The following is a 19683-nucleotide window of genomic DNA, read 5'->3' as shown; positions in this document are numbered from 1 at the left end:
CACTGATATATAAAAGAAGAAGAGTCTGATAAAAATAAAAACTGGAAAGAGGGGCGAGTTGGCAGGAGAACTTCTTAAGCGGACAGTTTCTTAATTTAAAAAAAATTCCCCCCGGGCTCTCTCATCTCATCTGGAACGAACGGCGTGCCCCGTCTTACCACGTCCTCATCCGTGTCCTTGACTTTAAACATGCTCCAGGCCTTCCCGTCGTCGCTGTACGCCACTTTATATGATTTCACGTACTCTGGGCTTCCGATTCGCTTGGCGCCCTGTGTTATCAGTCCGGTCACCCTCATCCTCCGCTGTAGATTTATCTGTGAGGGGACAGCACAAAATCGATGGCCTCAGCTCACAAGATGAACGAGTGAAGCCTTGTGGGCTGTAGAGTCGTAATTTGTCCCTATCAGAAATTGCTGTGGTAGACACAATGACGGCTGTGCATCTGGAGAGGGGTTGTGTGGAAGTTGAGCTGTAAAAGTTTGCATTGTGAAAAACAAATTTATTTATTTATTTTATTATTTATTTTATTATTATTAGTTTATTTATTTACTTTTTTTTTCATAATTTTCTGGGTGGGATTTAGTACAGTGACTATATAAAAGTCTATTATTTAATTTTTGAAACAAATCATGCTTAATCACACTGAAAATATTACAGTTTTTCCTGTATTTTTTTTACAAATAAATGCAGCTTTGGTGAGCATATTTCTTTCGAAATCTTAACGACCCCAAACTTTTGAGGAATAGCGTATTTTAGTTATTCAATAAAATATTAAATTTTAATGATCAAATTCCAATCAACATGTACATTTACTTTTTTATTAATTTATAAATGACAATATAAAAGCCAGTTATTTAATTTTAATCACGCTTAATCATGCTTGAAATATTATTGTTTTTTCCTCTATGTTTGAATATATATATATATATATATATATATATACAGCAGTCAATATTTGAAGTGGATCAAAATCTTTTATCAAAGTTGTCCTAACCAACCCTTCTTGTCTTAGGACAACTGAACTTTTTGATCCACTTCAAATGTTAAGTACTGTGTGTATGTGTATTATTATGGCATATTAAAATATTTTGTTTATTTATTTATTTATTTTTTTAATAATTAGTTTTGGATTTAGTATGATAATAAAATAAAATCCTATTATTTAATTTTGAAAGCACAATCTTTATATCACGCTTAATCTTGCTCAGAATATTAGTTTTTTTCCTGTATTTTTGAATGAGAAAAAAAAAAAAAAAAATATATATATATATATATATATATATATATATATATATATACAGTAAGTCAGCATTTGAAGTGGATCAAAAAAAATGTTTGATTGAATACACACACAGACAAAAAATAATTATTTTTTTTTTTAATTACTGACCCAAAACTTTTGAACAATTGTATAATTTTAATTTTAATAACATTTTAATTATTTAATATTCTAACATATTTAAATTTTATTTATATAATTTATTTGTACATTTATTTGTTTTTCTTTATTAAAACATGAATTCAAATATATTTTATATATTTTTTTTATTATTCCATATTAAAATATTTTATTTAATTTTAATTTATTTATTTTAATAATTAGTTTTGGATTTAGTATGATGATAAAATAAAATCCTATTATTTAATTTAAAAAAATATATATATATATATATATATATATATATATCACACTTCTTGCTCAAAATATTACTGCTTTTTCCTGTATGTTTGATTGAATACAAAAAAAACTAACCCAAAACTTTTGAACAATTGTATATTTTAATTTTAATACCATTTTAATTATTTAATATTCTGACATATTTTAATTGTATTTATATAATTTATATGTATGTATATGTATGTGTGTGTGTGTGTGTACCTGGTATTTATCATGTTATGGGGACCAAATGTCCCCACAAGGATAGTAATACCAGTAAATTTTGACCTTGTGGGGACATTTGTGAGGTCCCCATGAGGAAACAGGCTTATAAATCATGCAGAATGAGTTTTTTGGAGAAAGTAAAAGTGTGCACCATCTCCTGTGAGGGCTAGGTTTAGGTATAGAGTAGGTGTAGGGCGATAGAAAATCCGGTTTGTACAATATAAAAACCATTACGCCTATGGAATGTCCCCATAAAACACGGAAACACAACATACGTGTGTGTGTGTGTGTGTGTGTGTGTGTGACCCTGGACCACAAAACCAGTCATAAGGGTCAAATTTGTAAAATTGAGATTTATACATCATTTGAAAGCTGAATAAATAAGCTTTCCATTGATGTATGGTTTGTTAGGATGGGACAATATTGGTTCGTGATATAACAATTTGAAAATCTGGAATCTGAGGGTGCAAAAAAATCAAAATACTGAGAAAATAACTCTTAAAGTTGTCCAAATGCATATTACTAATCAAGCTTTGATATATTTAAAGTAGGAAATTTACAAAATATATTTATGGAAAATGATTTTTACTTAATATCCTAATAATATTTGGCATAAAAGAAAAAACGATAATTTTGACCCATACAATGTATTTTCGGCTATTGCTACAAATATACCTGTGCTACTTAAGTCTGGTTTTGTAATCTAGGGTATATACAGAGAGAAAGACAGAGAGAGTATATATATTAAAAATTACTTTTGGATTTAGTACGACGCTAAAATAAACTATTATTTAATTTTGTAAACAAGATCTTTGTCACACTTATTTTATTTTTTTAATTATTATTATTATTTGGGGATCGTTGCCATATAATCGTTTGAAACCCCATGCTAGTTTTGGATCACCGCCTGATGTCCAATGCAAACACAAAACCAGCTCTAAAGCAGCAGTAAGAACATCTGAGGACAAGACCATCAGGTAATGCAGTTTTCCAGCTACAAAATGAGGTCTTATTTAAAAGCATATTGACATCAAAGCCATCTTTAATCTTGAAGGCACCAAAATAGAGTCAGGCGCATGCAGGACGCCGACAGAACAAGGCTAGGGACGCTGGTGTTGTGTGGGCAAAACTGGTGGTAATGTGTGCTTACCACTTAAGTCATTACAGTGGCTGTGAACATTTTTTTGTACACCCACACTGTTCTTTCTGTGTGTCTCCTAATAAAATCTAACACAGACGTGCCTTTAAAAGTCCTAAAATGTCTAATGAGATTTGCCTACTAGTATAAACTAATTACCGTGGGGGGCATTTATGCTTTTCATTAAAAGCTGTTTCTGTGTTGGATGGCTAACAGACAGCTTTGAAGTGATTTGATGTTTGTTAGTTGTTAGTGTTTTTGATAAGACAAGCGTCACTATTACTGATGCTTGTGTTTTGCTCATGAATTGATATTCAATTCTTTAAAAAAAGCTACAAGTTTTATTTAATCTACTAAAAATGTGTCAGGATTACCTGAATCCATGGATATCGGTCACCCTCAGCTGCGCTCCAGGCATTGACGAGGCCCTTCTTGTTGAGTCGGGCAAAGTAAGGAAACCACTTCTGCAGGCCGAACAGAGCTCGATGTGTGGAAGAAGCTGTTACCTGCTGGTTCGAAATGATCCCTCCTTCCATCCCTAAAGGTCCAGAACATTCTGAGGGAACAGACAGAGAAAGAGGTGGTAAGAACAACAGCTGAAACAACTAGAGAGATTTCGCTTAAGTAAGCTTTTTCTCAAATGTTTCTCTTCAGAAAAAGACCCCTGTAATCTCTAGACAGTTTCAGAATTTTATGATTTTATTTTTTTTTTTTTTTTAGATTTTAGTTTTTGCCTTTATTGATAGGACAGTGGTGAGACAGGAAATGAAGTGGGAGAGAGAGGGGGATGGGATCGGGAAAGGTCCGCGAGCCGGGACTTGAAACACGGGACGCCCGAAGAGCAACGGCACTGCATGTTGATGCACTACCCACAACGCTATCGGCGCAGATGGATTTTTACTATTTTTAAAACAAATATCGGTAACTATTCTGATGGAATAGTTCTATTCTGCTATATTTATTCAGCAGCGCTACACGTTGAGGCCAGTGTAGTCCATTTTCCGAACGAATGATTCTTATGAGACGATTCTTTTTACTGAATCAAAAACATGCATCGCCACGAAGTAGGCCTAATTTGACTTTCGAGAGTGGTTCTTTTAAGTGAATCAAACCGCAGCGCCAAATTAATGTAGTTTGATTTCCGAACGAATGATTCTTATGAATCAGTTCTTTTTACTGAATTAAAAACATACGTCATCACAAAATTTGACTTTGACTTTTGAACGAATGTTTTTTAAGAGCAGTTCTATTTAGGTGATTCAGAACAGCAGCAAATTAGTAGCTTGATTTCCAAATGAATGATTTTTATGAATAGTTTTTTTTACTGAATTAAAAACATAAGTCGCCATGAAGTAGGCCTAATTCGACTTTCGAACTAATGTCTTTCGAGAGCGGTTCTTTTAAGTGAATCAAATCGCAGCGCCAAATTAGTGTAGTTTGATTTCCGAACGAATGATTCTTATGAATCAGTTCTTTTTACTGAATAAAAAACATACGTCACCACGAAGTAGGCCTACACTGTAAAAAATAAAAAACACAATTTGTTGAGTCAGCTTAAAATTATTTGTTACCCTGCTGCCTTAAAATTTTAACTTCAGTCAACTAAAATAAGTTTAGTCAACTTAAAATGTTAAGTTGTACTAAGTAACAACTTAGATATTTGTGTTTGCTAAACTTAACATATAGGTAAGTAACCTAGCTGCCTTAAAATTTTAAGTTGATTCAAATCAAATATCTAAGTTGTCACTTAGTATAATTTAACATTTCAAGTTGAATAAACTTTTTTTGAGTTGACTGAACTTAAAAATTTAAGGCAGCCAGGTTACAAATTATTTTAAGTTGACTCAACAAATTGTTTTTTACAGTGTAATTGGATTTTCAAACTAATGTGTTTTAAGAGCGGTTCTTTTAAGTGAATCAAATCACAGCGCCAAATTTCCGAATGAATGATTCTTATGAATCGGTTCTTTTTACTGAATCAAAAACATACGTAATCAAGAAATTTGAGTTTGACTTTTGAATGAATGTCTTTTAAGAGTGGTTCTTTTAGATGAATCAAAACAGCACCAAATTAGTGTAGCTCGATTTCCAAACAAATTACTCTTATGAATCAGTTCTTTTGACTGAATCAACACCATAAGTCGCTATGAAGTAGGCCTAATTTGACTTTCGAAAAAAAAAATCTTTTGAGAGCGATTATTTTACACGAATCAAAACATAGTGCCAATTAGTGTAGTTAGATTTCCAAACAAATGAGACTTATAAATCGGTTCTTTTTACTAAGTCAAACACATACGTTACCACAAAGTAGGCCTAATTAAGTAAGCCTAAAATTTCTTTTGAGAGCAGTTCTTTTATGTGAATCCAAACACAGCGCCTATAGTTTAATTTGATTTCTGAACAAATGGCACATAATAATTGGTTCTTTTTACTGAATCAAACACATACATCACCACAGAGTAGGCCTAATTTGACTTTTGAGCAAATGTCTTTGAGAATGGTTCTTTTTTACGTGAATCAAAACACAGCACCAAATTAGTGTAGTTTGATTTCCTGAACAAATGACTTATGAATCTGTCCTTTCTACTGAATCAAAAATATGCGTCACCATGAAGTAGGCAGAATGTAACTTTCGAATGAATGTCTTTTGAGGACGGTTCTTTTGTTAATCAAAACACAGCGGTAATAGTGTAGTTCAATTTCCGAACGAATGACTCTTATGAATCTGTTTTTTTTAACTGAATCAAAAACATACGTCACCACGAAGTAGGCCAAATTTGACTTTCGAACGAACATCTTTTGAGAGCGGTTCTTTTACATGAATCAAAACACAACGCACTACAATAGTGTAGTTCAGTTTACGAATGAATGATTCTTACGAATCGGTTCTTTTTACTGATTCAAAAACACACATCGCCACGAAGTAGACTTAATTCGCCTTTTGAATAAATGTCTTTTAAGAGTGGTTCTTTTAGGTGAATCAAAACACAGCGCCAATAGTTTCATTCGATTTCTGAACTAATGACTCGGTTCTTTTCACTGAATCAAAAACAAACGATGCCATGAAGTAGGCCTAATTCGACTTTCGAACGAATGTATTTTATGAGTTGTTCTTTTCGGTGAATCAAAACACAGCGCCAGTAGTTCCGTTTAGTTCGATTTTCTGAACAAATGACTCTTATGACTAGGTTCTTTTTACTGAATCAAAAACATACATCGCCACAAAGTTTGACTTTGACTTTCAGACGAATGTCTTTTAAGAACCTTTCTTTTAGGTGAATCAAAACACAGCGCCAAATTAGTTTAGTTCGATTTCCGAATGAATGACTTCTAATAATCAGTTCTTTTTATTGAATCAAAAACATATGTCACCACGAAGTAGGTCTAATTTGACTTTCAAAAAACGTCTTTTGAGAGTGGTTCTTTTTCGGTGAATCAAAACACAGTGCCAGTACAGTAGTTCGATTTCCGAACTAATGACTCTTATGAATCTGTTCTTTTTACTGAATCAAACCCGTTCAGCGTCACCAGAATAATTTGATTGCAGAACAAATGATTATTTTACATCGGTTCTTTTTAGTACATTTTAAAAAGCCCAATGAATTATGATTCCAGCACAAATTACTCTTACAAACTGGTTCGTTTTAGTGAATCAATCACAAACAGCTTACAAATTACTGTGTTAAGGTAAAGCTAAAGAAGCCAATATGAGTTTTGTCCCATTTTATAAAAATAAATTCTATTTTCTTTTTTCATTTTAAGTTTTAGTATATTTTGTTTTTGTCATTTTTTTTATTTTTTATTTGATTTTATTTATTTATTTATTTTGACATATGTCTACATAGTTTTTATTAAAATATTTTGTTTTATACATTTTAGTATATGAAGTTGAAGTACTTGAAAATTGTTTTCTTGGCAACAAGTTGAAATAAAATAAGCTTTTTATATATATATATATATATATATATATATATATGGTATAGTATTCCATTTCATTTAATGCTTTTTTAAAGTAACACAAATGCTTTTTAATTGTTTTAGTTTTAGTTACAGTATAATAACCCTGACTATTGGATTGCATATGCAATCTCTAAAAGATTTTAAAAAATAATAATAAAAACCTTAAAAAGTAAACACAAATTATGCAATAATATAATTTATCATCAAGATCATATCATTTGCATTAGTCTCCTGAACTATAAAAGACAAATGATTTTATTTCTTACAAATATAGCTAATGAGGGAAGATTAAGCAATTCAAAAGAATACCACAAACACAGTGTTCTCTGGCCTCAAGCGATAATATGATAACATTATTCTTGCTCTCGCTGGTTCTCGCCCCAGACTCCACATCGACCCCTGAAATGCCATCTTTTTCTGTTTTGTCCTCGAAAACATCCGTCAGGTCTGAACTTTTGGATGCAATGTCCTTGGATTCGTCAATGGATGTCGTGTCCTTGCTCTCACACACAGAAATGCTGTCTTCACTCTCAAAGCCTAAGATGTCCTCTCTAGTGTCATTGCTGTCATCGGTTCGTCCACCTGCGGATATGATGCCCGCTCGCTGGTGCTCCGGGGAGAACATTAACGGAGTACTTGAACCATCTCCGCCAAACGATCGCATCAGCTGGGGAGATTCGAAAAGCAGCCGCAGGCTGCTCAGACTGGCCCGCAGGGAGCTTCGGCTGCTGTGTTTGGACAGCATGATTGCAAGTCAAACCTTCTCGAGGGGTGCAACTTTATATATGCTCCTCAGAGCCATGTAAGTAAAAAAGCATGACAGTAATCTTCAACTAATTCAATTGTACGTTCATAGATAGGTTAAGCAACAGCTGAGACTTTCTTATTTTGACTTAGCACAAGAAACACCAGCAAAATCATCATGGTTATGCAAGTATTGTTATTCTCTCAAGTATACGGTGAGTTACGAGGGGTTTCTGGCCAACTTTCTGGAAATAATGCATGGACAAAACTAAGCAAAAAAAGAATCAGTTCCCCAGCCTGAATTTATGGAAATTACAGAATGATTTCACAAGCGATGTGGTTCCCTAATCAGTCAATGTCATATTGGCCTCATTCACTCAGATTCTCCCAAAAAAAACTGTCGAAGGCAGATGGCTCCCATCCTCAAGCCAACACACGCAGAATCCAGTTTTAGTTCAAGTTTGTTCCTCAAGAGATGCAGTGGTTTGATAGTGAATATTTAAACACATGGGTTTAATTAAATGAGGTGATGAAGTCGATTCGCACTTACTGTACTGACAGTTCCGCCCCATGTATTCGCCGGGACACTGGCAGGTGTAGTTTGCTCGCAGGTCTGTGCAGCTGCCTCCATTTTTGCATGGATTTTTCTCACACTCGTTAACATCTGAAAAGACGAGCAGACATCCACGGACACATGGGGAAATTATCAAAAGCAACAACCTGGAAAAAGCTACGAAAGGTCAAATATTGTTTCTCATTATGCTTGGGTTGCCACAGTGATGATAAACCTCTCTCTCATCATACCAATTTACATCCAAAGTGCTTATTTATGCACTAAATTTCTAAGAGGGAATATAATATTGGTTAAGTGTTGCTCACATGAGACTGATTATCCTTTATGTTTTAAGTATCAATCATTTTGTCTCAGAGGTTTCTTGCCAAATCAGAAAACTAAAAATAGACACAAATTCACAAGTTCATACGGAGATCTTTTTGTGGCAGTCTTATCTTGGTAAATATGAGCATAGTATGAGACCTTGTTGAGTTCTCGTCTGAAAAATCTCTTCTTTAGGAATCGTGAGATTACTACAGTGTAAAAAAAAAAGATTTTTTGAATTTATAAATTATTTAATAAAAATGTTACTAAAGTACATATGAGTGTAAAACAATTTCAGTCTTTCAAATTCAAAATTTCATGTTTTAGTTTGACCTTTGTTTGTAATAATATGTTAAATTTATTAGCAATTTCTTAGTAGGGCTGTCAGTTTAACACATTAATTAATTAGTTATGAAAAAATAACGTGATTAAAATATTTTAATGCAGTTAATGCACTGGCATCCCCAGACCTGTACGTCATCTTACACTTCATATTGTTGACTGTTGACAAATGATGCAGCTCCATAAATGCAGTTATGCCCTAAAATTGAACATATTGGTGCAAAAAAAGTTTCTGAATGAATCCGCGTTTTCAGCGCAGTCATTTTACCCGAGTTGTGAATGTGATGCAATATCACATAGTTTGCGCTGAATGTGTATGTACAGATAATGGCAAGAAATCTCTCTCTAATGATTTGTCTTCACGGGATGCTGGCATAAACACATACAGTATGTATAATGTGGCTATTGTAGTGTATTGTAGTGACGTTGCTGTCTGTCAGTCATATAATGGCAGTCAATGGCTCCCAAATCTTTGAGAGTAAAAAAACACTCATTGTTTACACTTTGCACGGAAATTGCTTCCGGTGCTTGCGTATACTACGCAACAGTGCGTACACATGTCACGCGCCAGATGCTGTGCAAGCGCTCAGGAAGGTACGACATAGTGGTGAATCAGAGGTAAAAAAAAAAAAAAATATGATAAAAATACTGTTCAGTTTCTCACACAAACCAATTGTTTCATGTCTTAGGACATCAGTGTGTCGTCACGAGTCGCAGGGTTTAATTTGGTTTTGTGTTTGTATGTTTTTTTTGTTTTGTTTTTTTTACTCTCAAAGATTTGGTAGCCAGTGACTGCCATTATATAACTGACAGACTGCAACGGTTTGAGTTACAGGGGTCATCGGATGCTAAGTTCACTTTTACATGTTGTTTGAACATTAAAGTGCTCCTATTATGCCATTTTAAAGGTTGCTAATATTGTTTTAATAGACTCCCAAAACAGGTTTACATGTATGCAGGTCAAAAAAACACTTTAGTTTTCTCCAAAAATAGATTTAATTTTACCCCATTTCTAAATGATTCGTAAACGATTAGTGCGAAGCAGTTAGAACAGGAGTGCTCAGCCCTGGTCCTAGACATCGACTTTCCTGCAGAGTTCAGCTCCAACCCTGACCAAATACACCTGAATCAGCTAATTGGGATCTGAGTTAGAAGAATCAGACTCTATAAACCCCTCCTTTCGAGAATAACCACACCTCATCTGAGCTGCTGAAGATGCAGTAGATTACGTTTGTTTGAAAAGAGCCTCCCGATCTACATATATCCGTCTATGTTCGTGCGACTCATTCATGATCCAGCTTCACTTACAGCAGAAGTGTGTATAAGTTTTTTTTTTTTTTTTATGAATCTTTGTGATCGCCTTTCCTAATAATGTGCTAGTTAGCAAGTTTAGCAGCTAAATGCGGCTAAAGTAAACATGCTTGTCTCTCCACAGAGAGAAGAGAGGGGCAGGGTGAGCAGAGCTCATTTGCATTTAAAGCAGCTTCGACCAGAATGAGATGATTTTTGCAGAGCTGATTTGACAAGGTAAAAAAGGTGTTGTTTTACACAACCATTGAGAATTTTTAACCGAAGTATATTATAGACTTTTCATTAAGACCCTAAAGAATCATATCAACTTGTGGAAAATGGGCATCCGATGACCCCTTTAAAAATCTTTGTTTGTGTTCTACTGAAGAAACAAAGTCACCTACATCTCGGATGCCCTGGGGGTAAGCTGATAAAAAAAAAATTTTCTCAAAAAAAAATAAAATTCTGTCATCATTTACTCACCCTCATGTCGTTTCAAAACTTTCTTTTGTGAAACATAAAAGAAGGTATTTTGAAGACTGTTGGTAACAAAGCTGTTTTGTTTACCAGTTACTTTCATTGTATGAACAAAAAAATACTGAGATGTTTCTCAAATTATCTTCTTTTATGTTCCATAGTTTACATTGTTATAGCCTAAGTATTTGTGTAATTAATTTTATGTTGAATCAAATAAAATATTTCTTTCTAAAGTTACAATTTGTAATGTCTACTTGATACTTTCTCATTTAACACAAAATAGCTTTAAAGAGTGTTTTGTGGGTATTTTCACAGTCAAATTTATTTTTTGATTAATTAATCGAAACATCATGTAATTAATAAGATTAAAATTTTAAATGACTGACAGCCCTATTTCTAAGTGAAAATTGTAAAGTTTCCTTTTTTCAGAAACTAAATACAGAGAGCAAAATATTATTGCGTAAATGTTGCTCACTTAAGACTTAAATATTTAAGTATCACTTTTGTTCCAGATGTTTCTTCCCAGATTCCTTTAGATGCTGATACAGTACCAGCTCTGACAATTTATCCTTGGAAGAATACAATGAAAAAATTCACTTCTTAAGAATCACTAAAATGAGTTTTCAAAGCTGAAAATTAAAAATTAATGGAGTATGTTTTACAAGAAAATACTATTTCAGTCCTTCTACTGAACAAAAATCACATTTAATTCAGTGTGTTACTTGTCATTTCTTTGTAATTATCTGTGTAAATCCTACACCCAAATTCTCCAGGTGAAACAGTTGAGATATTAAAGAGACCTCATTTGCAATTTTTTCTTTTTCTTTTTTCTTTTTTAATTAAAATACAAAAACATAGTAACCCTGTGGAAGCCCATTTCCACCACTGAATAAAAAATGTAAAAATGGTAATTGCAACTTTTTATCTTTCAGTTTTGACTTTTTTCTTGCAGTTGCCAGTTTACATCTCTCAGTTCTGATTTTTGTTGAATTGCTTGATATAAACTCGCATTTTACACTTTTTTTCAGAACTGTGAGATGTAAACTTGCAGTTGCAAGGTATAAAGTCAGAATTGTGAGATATAAACTCAGTTCTGATAAATAAATGCAATTCTAAGAAATAAAGTCAAAATTGTGTGATATAAACTCATAATTCTGAATTTTTTCTCAGAGATGCGACTTTATATCTCACAATTCTGAGAAAAAAGTCAGAATTGTGAATAATAATCTTGCATTGGTGAGAAAAAAGTGCCTTACGAAAGTATTCATACCCCTTCATTTTTTTTCACGTTTTATTTTGCAGCCTTATGTTAAACAGCTTTATATTACTTTTCCCCACATCAATCTACACTCCATACACCATAATGACAAAGGACAAAACAGATTTGTTACTACTTTGCAAACTTATTAGAAATAAAAAACTGAAATGATTCCATTGCATAAGTATTCATACCCTTTTGTGGGGAAATGAGCTCAAAAACAGGCTTGTGTCAAGGCACGGATCTGGGGAAGAGTTCAGAAAAAAATTTGGCTGCATTGAAGGTTCACAGAAGCATGAAGCCTCCATTATTCATAATAGATGATGCTTGAAACAACTAGGACTCTTCCTAGAGCTTTTGATTTGAACTGAGCAATTGATGGAGAAGGGCCTTGGTTAGAGCGGTGACCAAGAAGCTGACGGTCACTCTAGCTGAGCTCCATGATCATATATGCAGATGGAAGAAACTTACAGAAGGACAAATATCACTGCAACACTCCATCAATCCAGTCTTTATGGTGGTGTGGCCAAACTCAATCCTCTCCTCAAGTGAAGACACAAGAAAACACACTTGTGCTCATCACTTGCAGAGTACCATCCCAAAAGTAAAGTGTGGTGGTTGCAGCCTTATGCTGTGTTGCTGTTATTCAGTGGCAGGGACTGAGGGACTCGTCAGAGTAGAAGAAAAGCTCAATGCACCAAAATATTAAGAGTTAATGGAAACCCAGTCCAGAGCATTCAGAACCTCACGCTGGCAGAAGGTTCACCTTCTAACAGGACAATGACCCTAAGCACAACTGCCCTTGAGTGGCCTAGACACAGCCTTGGTTTGAACCCAATCAAATATTTCTAGAGAAAACTGAAAATGTCTGCCAGACCCCATCCAAGCTGACAGAGCTGAAGAGGTGAAGAGGTGAAGCGAAGAATGGCAGATAATTGCCAAATGCAGATGTGCAAAGCTTGTCGCATCATACCAAAAAGATTTGAGGCTGTAAAGGTGCTTCAACTATGTACTGTTGAGGGTATGAATACTTATGAAATGTACTTATTTCAGGGTTTTATTTTTAATAAATCTGCAAAGTTGTCAAAAATCAGTTTTTTGCTGTCATTATGGTGTATGGGGTGTAAATTGATGTGGGGAAAAAGTAATTTAAAGCAGTTTAACATAAAGCTGCAACATAAAACGTAAAAAAAAAAAAATGCTTTTGGAAGGCACTGTATCTTGCAATTCTCACTTTATAATGTGCAACTGCGAGTTTATATCCCACAATTCTAAGAAAAAAAAAATGAAACATACAGATTTTAGGAAAAAATCTATGCATAAATGTCCAACTCCGTTGAATGTAAGCAGATCAAAGGAAAATGTACAAAGGAGATTGTACTAATTACATTCACCACCAATATGCCAAAGCGTAATATAGTTACGAATTGCATCAAAAGCATGTTGTTTCATAAATGGGCGTTGTAACACATTGACTCCTGGTAGCAAAGCTCATGGTGTCCTGCATTGACCTCTCTTTTTGATTTTTAAGCAGAACGAAAGGAGCTCAAGAGACTCGTTACAGAGAGCAAGCCGTGGGGTCATCCGAGCAGAAATTCAGGGATCTGCAAGGTGGAGCACAGGCTCAATCATATCAGGTATCTGGCAGAGATAAACCACACCTTTGGGTTTACCACAGCAGAAGAGCACTGGAGGGCAACAACCAAATCCACAGCTCAAACAGGGTCACCTCATGAGCACTGAAAGCACGAATGAACAGAACAAATGTGGGATTTAAGGATCTGATGTTAGACTGCACTGATCTTCTCACGGGGTGGTGTTAAAATAAAAGGACAGGAGTTTAAAGGAACAGGACTTTCTCATCTGACAGGAATGGTATGCAAAGGAACTGGATTTTTAGGATGTCAATTCCATTGCAATTTCAAAACCAGACTTTATTCTGAAGAAAATGTGAGTGGGTCTTGCTCGTGAAAAACTGTTGTCACGATGCTGGAGTGTTATGGAAGGTTTCCAGTGCTTTGCTGCACAAGCTTACTGAGTAGTTTTAACATGTTGCTATGCGGTTGCTATACTAGCCTACATCGGTCTGATATTCTGGTCTCTACATGCAAAAACATTTGTTGTAGAAACAGTTGAACACATTGAATTAAATGTGAAATTTTTTATGACATGTATGGCTTAATATATCGTAAATGATGTCTCTTACTGAAATATGTAGTAGAAAACCCATGAAAGATTTACGTTATTTAAAAAATCCACATCATTTTATACATATTTTGGATTATAGGGAACACCATTATTATGTGAAATGGTTGTGCTCAGTGAGCTACTGGTGCTACCTGTTGCTATTTTTACCGCAACATAATTCAAAATACGCAACTTTGGAAAAAAAAAAATTAAAATATAGATACGATGACCACAGCTACTGAAAGAGCTTACAGGTGGTAATAGATGTAAACACAGACCTAAACCACATGTCGTACCATCGATTTTCCTCACAAGGAGTCTAAACGCCCCCAGATGCTGTGGCGTTATGACAAGCGTCTAGTAAAGTAACGCATTACAATTGTAACTGACAAGAAAATATCTGAGTTACTTTTTTCAAATAAGTAACACCAGTTACTTTTCCCCCCCATTTATTGATTAAAAGCTCTCCTTTCCCCATTCCTCAAAATGAATAAAAACAATGAAATTAAACTCAGAATATGATGCAAACCTGCAATAATTAAATATGTTAAATAATACAAATATCCTTTATGCATTTAATTATTAATTTTATTAACCAAGGTTTTGGCTGCCGACCTTCGATGATCCAATTCAACCATACAAATAAGCAAAAATTACTCAAGATAATCTAACATTTGTTTTCCTTTTTTATTACTGGAGTTGATATTTTTCCTTCTGTACAGACGTTAATTTACTTTTATCAAAGCCTGAGGCTTTTCAAGTGAAAAGGCTTTTACATTTGCCAAAAACAGACAAACAAGCAAGCCCTGCCCAGATTTAAAAAGTAATGCAAAAGTAAAGTAACGCATTACTTTCCATAAAAAGTAATGTAATTAGTTACTTTTTTAGGGAGTAATTATGTTTTTGAGGAAAACATTTCTGCATTTTTCTTCATATAATGGACTGATATGGTGCCCCAATTTTGAACTTCCAAAATGCAGTTTAAATGTGGCTCCCAAATGCCGTTGTAAACAATCTCAGCTGAGGAAGAAGGGTCTTATCTAGCGAAACGATGGGTCATTTTCATTAAAAAAAATACAATTTAAATACTTTTTAATCTCAAACGCTCATCTTGCCTTTCTCTTCATGAACTCTGTGTATTCTGACTCAAGACAGTTCGGGTATGTCAGAAAACTCCAAACGAATTTTCTCCCTCAACTTCAAAAATAATTTAAAAATCATCCTACATCGCTGCAGAAGCACCGACACAGTCTTTGCAAAGTGAACATGCAAAAAGATCAGACAACCTTAACAAAAAAGGTAAAACAGAGATATAGGATGATTTCGAAATTGAGGGAAAACATGCAAGTTTTTCGACATACCCTAACTGTCATGAACCAAAACAAAAACAGTCTAAGCAGAGTAAGGCAAGACAAGCGTTTGGCATTAAAAACTATTTAAAGTTTTTAATGCCAAAGTTTTTTTTTTGTTAAAGAAAATAACTGATCGTTTTGCTAGATAAGTTCCTTCTTCCTTGGCTGGGTTCGTTTACAACCGTATTTGGAATCGTTTGAAGCTACATTTAAACTGCATTTTAAAAGTTCAAAATCGGGACACCATATCAGTCCACTATATGATGTTTTATTAACAAGGTTCGGGAGGAGTGCGTCAGATACCTAGCCTAATTATCACAAGAGGAGCTCACTCAAGTTAATCAACGCTACAATTTAAATACAGCTGAACTTGCCTCTATCCATTTGATGGTTTATCAGCATCCCACCACCACCCCATCTCCTCACTCCTCACACGAGTTCTCACTACATCTAGGGGGGTTCTCTGGGTTCAGGCCATTCCCGAGCTCGGAGCCCTTCCCCGGACAGCACGCCAAATATGCATTACTATACTCCGGCTAATTATATGTAAGCGTGAACTCGTGAAATGGGGAAAAATACTGAAATGTTTTCCTCAAAAAACACAGTTTCTTTACGACTGAAGAAAGAAAGACATGAGCATCTTGGATGACAAGGGGGTGAGTAAATTATTTGTAAATATAGTGGACTACTCCTTTAATCCACCTTATTCTTCAACACGGAAGTTAATGAGGAGGAAATAATGAGGAGATTAACAACGTGCAGCAAACGGTAAAACTGTTTGCACTACAAACCAGTGTGTTAAGATAATACATTAAAATAACATGGTAAAACACACCAATTTGCAATATCAAGCAGCAAAATGAGCTGTTTGTTTAGCTAAAAATGGCTGGAAGCAGATGAGACCAGAAGCCAGACCCATAAAATTGGATGGTGGATATTAATGTGTTTTTAACCATTTTGTTCAATAAAACCATATGATTACTTGCTTTTTATATTTTATTTGAAACAATTACTGTATTATTGCCTGTTATTGCTATTATATGTTTTTAAGTTGTTAGAAAGTCTTTTGTTCGCTTAGGTCTATTTTTAGTACCACAAAAAAGGATCCAATTGCTTGATTAATCGTTTAAATAATCGACCAATTCCTCAATTACCAAAATAATCATTAGTAGTAACTCTTGTAATTCAAATCAGAAACAAAAATACTGTTTTCATGACATGACCCCCAACAAAGCTTTTTTTTTTTTTTTTTTTTTTAGGTTGGCGCATTCATAGTGGGGAACGACCTTTGAGCATTCAGCTTCATGCTAGTCATGTGCATCCAAGCAGCCCTGTCAGATGCGATAGAACGAACTTGTCCTGATTGGTGGGATTCCCTCCGTGGGGCCAAAATCCGGCCAGTCAAGCAAGTAAATTGGTGTGAGGAACAGAGGGGGGTTGGTCAGCTGTCACGCTGGATTTGTGGTACTGGACGCTTCTTCCATAGTAAAACACAGAGCCTATGACCTAATAAATGTTGCTCTGGGTTCCTTTTGGTTTCTCTTCTCCTGATCAGAGCCGGTCTGAGAAACCATTTCCGTGCCATTGTTGAACACATGCTGATTTCAGCATTCCCCTTCTTAAGAAAACAGCTAGGTTAATGAAGTCAGTGGTGCTTCAAACAGTATGATCACTAAGTCAGAACCAGCTGTGTGAGTGGATATAGATGAGGATGGCAGCGCTCCCTGAGGTGGCATGTACTTCACTTCTTTATGGCTCCTCCTCAACAGTTTCACCAGATTGCACCAGCTCTCCTGTGAACTTCTTATTGAAAATGAATTGTGATCTAGCAGGTAACTTTTTCCAAGCAGCTCCCTGTGCTATAATTTTCGCCTCCTCTCACTTCTGATGCTGCCTGTTTGCTCATGGTTACAGTCACTGGCATGCATGTGCAATTGTTCTAGGTGTATAAAAAAAAAGTTAAATACATTTCTTTAATTTAACTGTCATTTTATCACTTTTCACCTATGGTTTTGTTTCAATTAATTTAATTAAAACAATTTAAATTATGTCATTCACTCAATTTATTTTTTATTTAATAATTTTGGAACTTTTATGTTAATTTTTTTAATTGATTACAAATTTTATTTCCTTTTTTTCCTTTTTCTGACAAATTGCTTCAACTGCTATCTGTCTGTTCATGGTAAAAGCCATTGACATACATACATAAATAATTTTCTTTTTAAATGTAATTTAATAATTCTCTGATTCTTTATTTAAAAAATTTAAATTATGTAAATTAATTAAAAATGTTATTACTTTTCATCCCTTTACTAACATATGACTTCAGCTGCTATCTGTCTATTCATGGTAAAAGCTACTGACATACAGATGACATCCCATTTTAATTTATACCGTTTATTTGTAAAACTTAATTTAATTAAATTTCTGTTTGATTCTTTTTTTTCTCCATTTTAATCGATTTTTAGATTGATTACAAATTTTATTTCCTTTTTTTTCTTAAACTGCTCTCTGTCTATTCATGAGTCATGTGGCATTGTAGCTTTTATTAATTTTATTTTTAAAATTTATATAAATTGGTGTTTGATTTGATTTTCCCCCGATTTTTAGATTGATTACAAGTTTTGTTTACTTTTTTTTTCCTTTTCTAACAAATTACTTTATCGGTTATCTATCTATTCATGGTAAAAGACACTGACATGCATTTTTTCTTGGTCTATTAAAAAATAAAAAAAATAAAATAAAATAAAATAAACATTTCTTTAGAATCTGGAATATTGTGACATCAGTTTTTTTTTATTTATAAATTTTATTTTTAAAATTAAATTGAATAAAATTTTTGTTTTTGATTCTTTTTTTGCCATTTTAATCGATTTTAGAATAATTACAAATTTCATTTCCTTTTTCCCTTTTTCTAACAAATTACTTCAACTGCTATCTCTCTAAAAGCCACTGACATAGATGCATTTTTTCCTTTTTTCTCGGTCTATTAAATGATCTATATATATATATATATATATATATATATATATATATATATACACTGTAAAAAACAATTTGTTGATTCAACTTAAAACAATTAGTTACCCGGCTGCCTTAAAATATTAAATTCATTCAAAAAAAAAGTTTAGTCAACTTGAAATGTTAAGTTGTACTAAGTGTACTAGTTCATTTAACTTAAAATTTTAAGGCAGCTGGGTAAGTTTAACAAACCAAATTGTTTGTTTAGTCAACTCAAATATCTAAGTTTTCACTGAGCGCAGTGTAACATTTCAAGTTGACTAAACTTATTTGAGTTGACTCAACAAATTGTGATTTTTTTTTTTTTTTTTTTCCTTTTTACAGTATGTATATATATGCATATGTGTATGTGTGTGTGTATATATATATATATATATATATATATACAATTCTTCAGTAACTGAACATCAAGCCAAATAAAATATAGATTTAATTATCTATATTGTTTAATTTAATTTTTAATTTATTCAAAATTTGATGTCTTTTTTCCCCCATTTTCCTGTTAGAAATCTAGCCATTTGACGTCACATTTTTTTTTCCTTTATAGTTTACATTTAATACACTACCAATTTCATTTAATTTAATACACTATAAATTTTTTTTGGCTTAATTGAATTTTTTTAAGCTTTTTTAAATAATCTTTTCTAACGGATATTACTGGAACTCTTCACACTTGTCGGTAGTTTTGCATCATGACGGTTCTAATAGGATAATCCCCAGGCCGGATGTCATTTATGTCTAGTGACATTTTAGTTTTTTTATACATGTCACACTCAGCTAAACATCCTACATGAGGACAATATGCTATGTCTAATTATTATGACAAAAACTGAGCAGGTCACGGGGGCCGGGGCAGATAATGAGACCGAATGTCATTCTCTAAAAATCCGACCAAAAAATAGAGTTTTCTAAGGCCGGCACACAGTCTGCTTTCCAGCCCCCTGCTACTAACCGAGCCTCAGTTTCTTATCTTAGCTTTCACTCCGCCATTAATTATAGACCACGCTTAGAAGTCAATTCAGGAGACAGTGCAAATTAAGGTCACGGATGCACATGTGTGATGTGTATTAGGCAGTGAAGAACAGAGCCGAATATTCTTTCTCCCGATCCATGAATAATGCAGGCGGTGTGAGGTAACCACAGAAACAAGAGAAT

At 33.9% G+C, this 19683-nt stretch overlaps 1 protein-coding gene across 4 annotated transcripts in view; it reads right to left on the bottom strand.

Annotated features, from left to right (window-relative positions):
* Positions 1–19683, bottom strand: part of edil3b (EGF-like repeats and discoidin I-like domains 3b) — a 43425-nt gene that overhangs the window by 14359 nt on the left and 9383 nt on the right. For 2 of the 4 annotated variants that reach the window (XM_051120499.1, XM_051120501.1), the window contains exons 5-7: positions 8275–8388; positions 3395–3576; positions 159–314 (exon numbers count right to left, since the gene is read on the bottom strand). In XM_051120499.1, coding sequence (XP_050976456.1) covers positions 159–314; positions 3395–3576; positions 8275–8388 — 452 coding nt within the window. Of the gene's footprint in view, positions 1–158; positions 315–3394; positions 3577–7289; positions 7741–8274; positions 8389–19683 lie in introns of those variants that run through there. The other 2 variants (XM_051120498.1, XM_051120500.1) reach the window with 1 other exon arrangement.

The sequence above is a fragment of the Labeo rohita genome, chromosome 10 (genome assembly GCF_022985175.1).
Source record: "Labeo rohita strain BAU-BD-2019 chromosome 10, IGBB_LRoh.1.0, whole genome shotgun sequence".
In the NCBI taxonomy this organism is placed as follows: domain Eukaryota; kingdom Metazoa; phylum Chordata; class Actinopteri; order Cypriniformes; family Cyprinidae; genus Labeo; species Labeo rohita.
The sequence above is the reverse complement of the archived record's forward strand: the minus strand, read 5'-3'. Positions and strand labels throughout refer to the sequence as shown.